This window comes from Triturus cristatus, chromosome 12, assembly GCF_964204655.1.
Source record: "Triturus cristatus chromosome 12, aTriCri1.1, whole genome shotgun sequence".
NCBI classification, from domain to species: domain Eukaryota; kingdom Metazoa; phylum Chordata; class Amphibia; order Caudata; family Salamandridae; genus Triturus; species Triturus cristatus.
Genome location: NC_140595.1, coordinates 410,711,342 through 410,720,649, shown reverse-complemented (window position 1 = coordinate 410,720,649; position 9,308 = coordinate 410,711,342). Strand labels below are relative to the sequence as shown.

Here is a 9,308-nt window from a genome sequence, read left to right as displayed (position 1 = left end):
AGGCTGTATGTGAAAATTAATAGAAGCATGTTTTGTATTGGTACAAAAAAATGTGTAACCAAAGAACAGTACTATGGATTTGCAGTTAGGTTTGAAAAGTCAAGCACTCTTGCTCTGTGGAATTGAAACATTGTGTGTCGAACTTCTGACCTAACTGCACACAGCAGTGTTCCATGAGCTGTTGCTATGGTAGCAGGCAGAAGTCAAGTTGGGGGAAGGGTACTAGGCAGAAGTCAAGTTGGGGGCAGGGTACTTTTGGAAAAGGGTTGGTTTTCAACCAATAGAAATGTGTCATTACATTTGAAAAAAAGGGGGAAGCACTGAGATTTGAAACTTACATGTATATGTGTGGAAAAATAGAGGGAAAGTTTGCCATTATCTGGTTCTGCTGAGAGGAGAGAGGTGTACAGAACAGAGATCCTGGCTCTGATAATCTGCTGTTTGAGTGACACATTTCTTTCACAACTAACTAATTCTAAAGGTGAGTTTACAGTTTGAGAGGGGATGTATGTGGTAACTTAAGAAATGAATAATAGAAATGGGAATTGTTTTTGTTGTAGTTACACATGGTGGATTCATAATGTGTCAGTCTGTAAAAGAGATTTTCACTTGGCCCGAAAAAAAAAGAGCAGTAAGTGTGCTTTCAAATTGGCAAAGAAATTTCGTTTTGGCACTAATGTGAAAACATGACTGTGTGTGCATAGAAGAATTATAGGCAGAAATGTATTGCGTCTTGCTCTGGTGATTTCACAGTTGCAGTAGATGGAAAAGAGGAGCGAATTTTTGGGGGAAGAAGCAGAGGTTTAGCACACACCCATGTGCTTGCCATGTATAGTCATGCACAGTAATTAGAAGCGAGTGGGGTTTTCAGGTTTAAGTCTGTAATGCAAATACATTCAGCATCACTAAGGCTGGTTGCCCCTGCTGGAGTGTAGGCAGTCACAGAGAATACACACGGTGGTGGTCTGAAAAAAAAACTGCTTGGACATGTGCATTTAAATAAATTTAAAAAAAAGGTTTCAGAATGTGTCAGTCTGTAAAAGTGATTTCAAATTGAAAAAAGAGATATACACTTGCCCCCGAAAAAAAAAGAGCAGTAAGTGTGCTTTCAAATTGGCAAAGAAATTTCGTTTTGGCACTAATGTGAAAACATGACTCTGTGTGCATAGAAGAATTATAGGCAGAAATGTATTGCGTCTTGCTCTGGGGATTTCACAGTTGCAGTAGATGGAAAAGAGGAGCGAATTTTTGGGGGATGAAGCAGAGGTTTAGCACACACCCATGTGCTTGCCATGTATAGTCATGCACAGTAATTAGAAGCGAGTGGGGTTTTCAGGTTTAAGTCTGTAATGCAAAAACATTCAGCATCACTAAGGCTGGTTGCCCCTGCTGGAGTGTAGGCAGTCACAGAGAATACACACGGTGGTGGTCTGAAAAAAAAACAGCTTGGACATGTGCATTTAAATAAATTTAAAAAAAAAGGTTTCAGAATGTGTCAGTCTGTAAAAGTGATTTCAAAGTGTAAAAAGAGATTTTCACTTGCCCCCGAAAAAAAAAGAGCAGTAAGTGTGCTTTCAAATTGGCAAAGAAATTTCGTTTTGGCACTAATGTGAAAACATGACTGTGTGTGCATAGAAGAATTATAGGCAGAAATGTATTGCGTCTTGCTCTGGTGATTTCACAGTTGCAGTAGATGGAAAAGAGGAGCGAATTTTTGGGGGAAGAAGCAGAGGTTTAGCACACACCCATGTGCTTGCCATGTATAGTCATGCACAGTAATTAGAAGCGAGTGGGGTTTTCAGGTTTAAGTCTGTAATGCAAAAACATTCAGCATCACTAAGGCTGGTTGCCCCTGCTGGAGTGTAGGCAGTCACAGAGAATACACACGGTGGTGGTCTGAAAAAAAAACAGCTTGGACATGTGCATTTAAATAAATTTAAAAAAAAAGGTTTCAGAATGTGTCAGTCTGTAAAAGTGATTTCAAAGTGTAAAAAGAGATTTTCACTTGGCCCGAAAAAAAAAGAGCAGTAAGTGTGCTTTCAAATTGGCAAAGAAATTTCGTTTTGGCACTAATGTGAAAACATGACTCTGTGTGCATAGAAGAATTATAGGCAGAAATGTATTGCGTCTTGCTCTGGTGATTTCACAGTTGCAGTAGATGGAAAAGAGGAGCGAATTTTTGGGGGAAGAAGCAGAGGTTTAGCACACACCCATGTGCTTGCCATGTATAGTCATGCACAGTAATTAGAAGCGAGTGGGGTTTTCAGGTTTAAGTCTGTAATGCAAAAACATTCAGCATCACTAAGGCTGGTTGCCCCTGCTGGAGTGTAGGCAGTCACAGAGAATACACACGGTGGTGGTCTGAAAAAAAAACAGCTTGGACATGTGCATTTAAATAAATTTAAAAAAAAAGGTTTCAGAATGTGTCAGTCTGTAAAAGTGATTTCAAAGTGTAAAAAGAGATTTTCACTTGGCCCCGAAAAAAAAAGAGCAGTAAGTGTGCTTTCAAATTGGCAAAGAAATTTCGTTTTGGCACTAATGTGAAAACATGACTCTGTGTGCATAGAAGAATTATAGGCAGAAATGTATTGCGTCTTGCTCTGGTGATTTCACAGTTGCAGTAGATGGAAAAGAGGAGCGAATTTTTGGGGGAAGAAGCAGAGGTTTAGCACACACCCATGTGCTTGCCATGTATAGTCATGCACAGTAATTAGAAGCGAGTGGGGTTTTCAGGTTTAAGTCTGTAATGCAAATACATTCAGCATCACTAAGGCTGGTTGCCCCTGCTGGAGTGTAGGCAGTCACAGAGAATACACACGGTGGTGGTCTGAAAAAAAAACAGCTTGGACATGTGCATTTAAATAAATTTAAAAAAAAAGGTTTCAGAATGTGTCAGTCTGTAAAAGTGATTTCAAAGTGTAAAAAGAGATTTTCACTTGGCCCGAAAAAAAAAGAGCAGTAAGTGTGCTTTCAAATTGGCAAAGAAATTTCGTTTTGGCACTAATGTGAAAACATGACTCTGTGTGCATAGAAGAATTATAGGCAGAAATGTATTGCGTCTTGCTCTGGTGATTTCACAGTTGCAGTAGATGGAAAAGAGGAGCGAATTTTTGGGGGAAGAAGCAGAGGTTTAGCACACACCCATGTGCTTGCCATGTATAGTCATGCACAGTAATTAGAAGCGAGTGGGGTTTTCAGGTTTAAGTCTGTAATGCAAATACATTCAGCATCACTAAGGCTGGTTGCCCCTGCTGGAGTGTAGGCAGTCACAGAGAATACACACGGTGGTGGTCTGAAAAAAAAACAGCTTGGTTTCATAATGTGACAGTTTGTTATACAGATTTTCACTTGCCCAAAAAAAAAGAGGAGTTTGTGTGCATTCAAATTGGCAAAGAAATTTCGTTTTGTGACTATTGTGAAAAGAAATGTAGTAATATATTTAAATACAATAAAGAATTTTTTTTTTAGTTTTTTTGCAGGTATTGCTGAAGAACAGTGAACAAAATTTAAGATGCCTACAACATCTCGAGTTCAAAAAACGCTAAAAAAAAAACTATATTTGAGGACAACTGGAGGACCAAAGTTAGTAGAAGATGCTGATGTTGGGAAAAAGAAAAAATCTTCTGGTAAGCAAAAAAGACAATTCCTAAACAAAATATTGAAAACAAACAAAAATGTACAAAATGTCTGTTCTCGGAAAAATGTAACAAAACCTACAGAACAGCAAAAAATTGAGGATTTAGTTAATGCAAATATACCTTCTGCAATTGAAAAGTTTAACATAAACAGAAAAACAGCATTTAAAGAGATACGTAGAAAAATGTTTCAGAGAAGAGTTATGTCCAATTTGATAAAGGATATAAAGAAATATAAGCAAAAGGCTAAATATTATAAGAGAAAAAAAGAAATTGAAGCCATTGCAGCAAAGGCATTAGAATTAAAAAGGAAACTATTCATATTAATTTTGAATAGGATGCGTACATTAGATAAAATGGTTAATGTACTGAAATCACAAAGCAAAAGCAAAAGAGTAGTGAACAGAACAAATTTTTGTAAAGTGTTTTTAGGAAAGTGGATGCATAGCTCAAGTAGTGAACCTTTTTTTAATGAAGAGAGCTATTTTCAAAGTAATAGTTTGCTGCATGCAGTTGACACCAGAGGTCGTTCATACGAAGTAAAAAATGGTTGCATAATGGAGAAGGAGATAATGGTTCCAAGAGATGAGGTACAAGTGATGGCAGATGAGGCAATGGGGAGACGTCCTAAAGCCCCAGTGTACACTTGGAATTGTAGTAGTATTTGCACTGTGCGTCAGGAATCTATTGACAGATTTCGAGAGTTTCTAAGAGAATATAGTAAAAAAAGTGTAAAACAAAAGATTAAGGTGCTTCAAAGTCTGGATCCATGCAGAGTGAGAGAGAATACTGGTTTGCAGGGTCATTCTCTTGCTTGTCTATCTAGAAAAGTGTGCAATAGTGTTTTCCATCATTTTAGGATGCTGGCTGTTCATCATACTGAAATGAGAAAGTTTGTGAGACGGTTGTATTTTGCCAAAAGTCCAGCAATAAAGTTAAATGAATTGAATAGGGCTCTGTTCCGAGGAACGGTATCAGATGTAGAGAAGGTTGTTGATGAAATTCAGTTTTGTTACTTTGGTCCTGAACAAAACAGTGCAGAGAAGGACACAGTAAATGAGGCAGAAGTGGAAGAGAATGTAGAACCTTGTGTAAGTAAGACATTTAATGATCACATAACAAAATTTGCAATAGTCTCTAATGAAAGACCAAATGTTACTTGTATTTGTTGCCGCAGAACTCATTATAGAAAACAAACTAGGAATGTTGATCTCTACAGAAAGAGTGAAAATGAAGATAATTATAAGTGGATGGATTTTGCAACATATATATTTCTTGAAAATTGTTTTGAATTGGGTGAAGATCAGCGTATTTGTAAATACTGCTACAACAAGTTAGAGGAAAATAGAATGCCGACCAGAGCTGTACATAATAATTTAGAATTGGATGCTATTCCTGCTGAACTTTCTGAATTAAATACATATGAGTCTATACTCATTCAATGTGTTCATCCGTTCCAGACCATAGTACGTATGGAGCCCAAAACTGGTAAATTACCTCCTTCAGATTTACTGAGAGGTTTAAAAGGTAGAGTGGTGTATTTGCCCTTGGATTTGAAAAAAAATATGGAAACTATTGATGCGGATACTTTGGAAACTGAACCATTAATTATTCTGGTTAATGGTGTACCTACAAAGAATAAGAAGATTTGGCAGGAGCTGGTAGATGTGCGGAAAGTACAAAGAGCAAATTTGTATTTGAAAAAAAATAACAAATGGTATGAATCAATTTATATAGTAGAAGAAGAAGAAGAAGAAGATTTACAAGGAGATACAGAAACACCAAGTGGACAAATTGAAAAAGTGGACAAGTCAAAGGAAGAAGAAATTTATGAACATTTTAGCATACATCCTCTCCATTCGAAAGAAGTTATGGGAGACAATATTGATCTCTTTCAGATGAAGAAAGCAAAAGGAAATCCCGTGAGTGTATGGGAGGAGAGCTTGGAAGCTCGATGTTTTCCTCAGCTGTTTCCTAAAGGAAAAGGAGGACGATACGATGAACGTCCGGAACAGATTCCAGCTTCTGAGTATCGGACTACAAGACTATATGCTGAAGATCCCAGATTTCGACAAAGTATCCCTTATTTGTTCCATCTTTTATTTGAAAGCGACTTGTCTGCACTGTCTTATGCAGTAAATCACATTTTAAAAAGTGGAGTACATTTACAAAATGTGTCTGCTAAGGATTTTATGGAGAAAGTGCAGCACCGAGATGATCATTTGGAAACACAACTGATCAATCTGATGGCTTGTCAGCGTGGGACAAATGAATATTGGTACCGACGCCATGGTGAACTAAAATGCATGTTACGCAATTTAGGAACACCAACATGGTTCCTTACCCTAAGCTGCGCCGAGTACGCTTGGGATGATTTACTGGATTTTCTACGAGAGGCCAATTCAAACATTGAAAACATCGAATACAAGACAGCAGGAGAACTGTGCTCATTGGATCCGGTTAATGTTTGCAGATATTTCAATCATAGATTTGAGGCTATGATGTCCTTCATCTGCAATAAAAAAAATCCACCCCTTGGAGAAGTAGTGGATTTCTTTTGGAGAAAAGAGTACCAGGCAAGAGGTGCTCCTCATATTCATATGCTGCTGTGGATCAAGGATGCCCCAAAGTTTGGAACAGATACTGATGAAGCAGTGTTATCTTACATTGAAGAATATGCAACATGTGCTATACCTAAAAGCACAGAAGAGTACAAGTTAAAGGAGCAAGTTCTACGTTTCCAAAGTCATCGGTGTGGAAAATACTGTCGACGGAAATACAAGAGCAAAGAAAAATACTACACTAAATGTCGATTTGGATTTCCTAGACCTGTTCTTACAAATGGAAGAGTCAACAGTTTTATGTCAGCTGTGAGACATACTATCACAAGAAAATCACCTAAGAATACCTACAACCTTAAAAGAAAAGAAGAATCAAAAAATATAAATGACTACAACCCAGTCATTTTATCCATGTGGAACGCTAACATGGATATACAGTATGTTGCTGACAATTCCATTGCTGTTGCTCGATATGTAACGTCTTACATTACGAAATCAGAAAAAACAGAATTGAAGGAAATGTGGGAAGAGATTTCTCACGAGAAGACTGTCAGTAAGAAGCTGTACAGTTTCAGTTTGAAGATGTTATCGCATCGAGAAATTGGATCCTACGAATGTTCAGATAGATTATCTTCTGCAAGTCTCTACTCGAAGTCAAGAAGAATAATTTGGGCAAGTTTAGGCCTTGCAGCAATGAGAAATCGGGTACTGAAATCTGTTGGAGAAATTGAATATTTGGCACAGTTCGAACCTGAAAGTACAGATATATTGAAAACAAACATGTTGGACACATATTATCCCAAGAGAAGTCATCATCTGGAGAACATGTGTCTCTATGAAGTGCTGCAGAACTACATTTATTCACGGAAAGCTGCAGAAGACATCAATAATGGAAAATATAAAGTCGTTGGTGAAGAAGGATGTTTGGTGAAGCAAACCAAAGGAAGTTTGATAAATCACCGGAAGCTGAGTTGCGACACTACCGACAAGAAAGAATTTTACTACTTGGCTCTTTTACAGTTGTTTAAACCATGGCGTTCAGAGGATGAACTACTGGGAGAATTCCAGAGCTATGAAGATTCTTTTAATGCTTGCAAAGACAGCATACAATGCAGTACATTCTCAACTTATCTGCAAATGTTAAATGAAGAAATTGAACAGGAAACTACAATTGCAGCAGAAATTGCTAGAGACAGTTCTCAGGACAGCCAAAGTTCAGGAACATACAGTCAAGATCCCCTAGGACAACCAATCGTTGAAAATGAAGCATCAATAGCCATGAATGAAGTGGAAACGGCTATGAATCAAGCTCAAGAAGAATTTATAGACTTAGAAAATTTGGAAAGACAACTGAATCAAGAGCAGCAACAAATTTATGAAGAGATCAAAAACAAAATTGATCACGGATTTCTACATGAAAAAAAAGAGTGCTCATGCACATCATTTCATCCAATCAGGATGTATGTAAGCGGACAAGCTGGCACTGGAAAAAGTTTCCTAATTAAAGTCATCAGAAGCTACCTAAAGCAAAAAACAGATTCTACTTTGTCTTGTGTGGTTACTGCTCCAACTGGGTTAGCAGCATATAACATAAAAGGAATCACCTTACATCGTTTGCTAATGTTACCAGTGGAGCATGAGAACAAAATACAATTCAACAAGCTAACTGGAGAAGCATGCTTGGAAGTTTCAAGAGTATTGAAGAAGATGCAAGTTCTCATTATTGATGAGGTGAGCATGGTATCAAACTTAATGCTTGCCTTTGTGCATTTAAGAATGCAGCAAATTTTGAAGACAGACTATGACGTGTTATTTGGTGGAAAACACGTCATAGTTTTTGGGGATCTTTTGCAACTTACTCCGGTTAAAGGACAACCAGTGTTTAATACTGTGACACATGAAGACACGAAGAAGTCATTGGGAAGCATCGGTAATACAAATATTTGGTCCTTCTTTGAGTACAAGGAACTTACAACTAATATGAGGCAAGCAAACGATGAAGAATATGGAAGTATTCTGAAAGATATCAGGATTGGACTACTCACAGAAGCTGGCAAAAAAGCATTACAGACTCGGCTGCTACATAATTTATTTCCAAAGGAAGAAATAGTTGCAGAGAAGATATACAAGAACATTGCAGAAAACAAAAGTGTCATCTGCTTAATGCCAACTCTACGTGAATGCTCAATATTCAATGAGGAGCTTTTGAAATTGGAAAAGGAAGAGATCAGGAAATTGGAAGCAGTGGACAAAATTGAGGATGGAAGAATTACTGTCACAGTAACAGGCAAACTGAAAAATAAATTGGACTCACTAGAGAAGAACATCTCCAAAACAGCAGGATTAGAAAAAAATCTATATGTTTGCATGAACTGTAGAGTGTTTTTAAGGAGAAATTTGGATGTTGAAAAAGGCTTAGTAAATGGAGCGATGGGAAGAGTTGTGGGTTTTATTAATTATCAGAAAAAAGATGGAATTGAATGGTTAAAAATAAAATTTGATCAGATAGAGGAAGTTAAAGACATTTGTCGTTGTTCAGTTCGTTTCATGCTTGTGAAAGACTTATATGTACGTAGGAAGCAGTTTCCGTTTTCTCTAGCATATGCTGTAACTATTCACAAGTCTCAAGGATTGACTGTAGATTGTGCATTTGTGAACATTGGATCTAGTGTGTTCAAAGAAGGTATGGCATATGTTGCTTTGTCACGAGTCAAAACATTATCAGGTTTATTCATGATAGACTTCGATGACTCAAAAGTTAGTGCTGATACAAACTGTGTAAAGGAGTATAATAGATTAAGAAGAAGCTATGCTCCTCATTTAGGTCAGTATCCTGTGTTGGAGAAACGTGTAGTTTCTCGTAAAAGGAGAAATGAGAATATCTGTAATGAAGATGTAGAGAAGAGGAAAAAAAAGAGGAGTGATGTAATTGCAAGCAAAAAGAATAAGGAAAATGAAGAACAGGTTGTAGGATGTCATTTTGAAAATAGCTCTGGTGTCAACTGCTACGCAAATGTAGTGCTGAATGTTGCTTTTTATCTGGAAAGTTTGCAAGAGCAGATAATAATAAATCAGGGAAAAAGATTCTGTTCAGAGCTCAGTCTCCTTTTTC

At 37.3% G+C, this 9,308-nt stretch overlaps 1 protein-coding gene across 1 annotated transcript in view; it reads left to right on the top strand.

The window, feature by feature from the left end:
- The first annotated feature begins 371 nt into the window (after positions 1-371).
- The window catches only part of LOC146776036 (uncharacterized), a 46,312-nt gene continuing 37,375 nt past the window's right edge, over positions 372-9,308 (top strand). The window contains exons 1-2 of the mRNA XM_085637097.1: positions 372-481; positions 3,469-8,679. Of these exons, the coding sequence (XP_085493223.1) occupies positions 3,512-8,679 (5,168 nt within the window). The 5' untranslated portion in view covers positions 372-481; positions 3,469-3,511. The remainder of the gene's footprint in view (positions 482-3,468; positions 8,680-9,308) is intronic.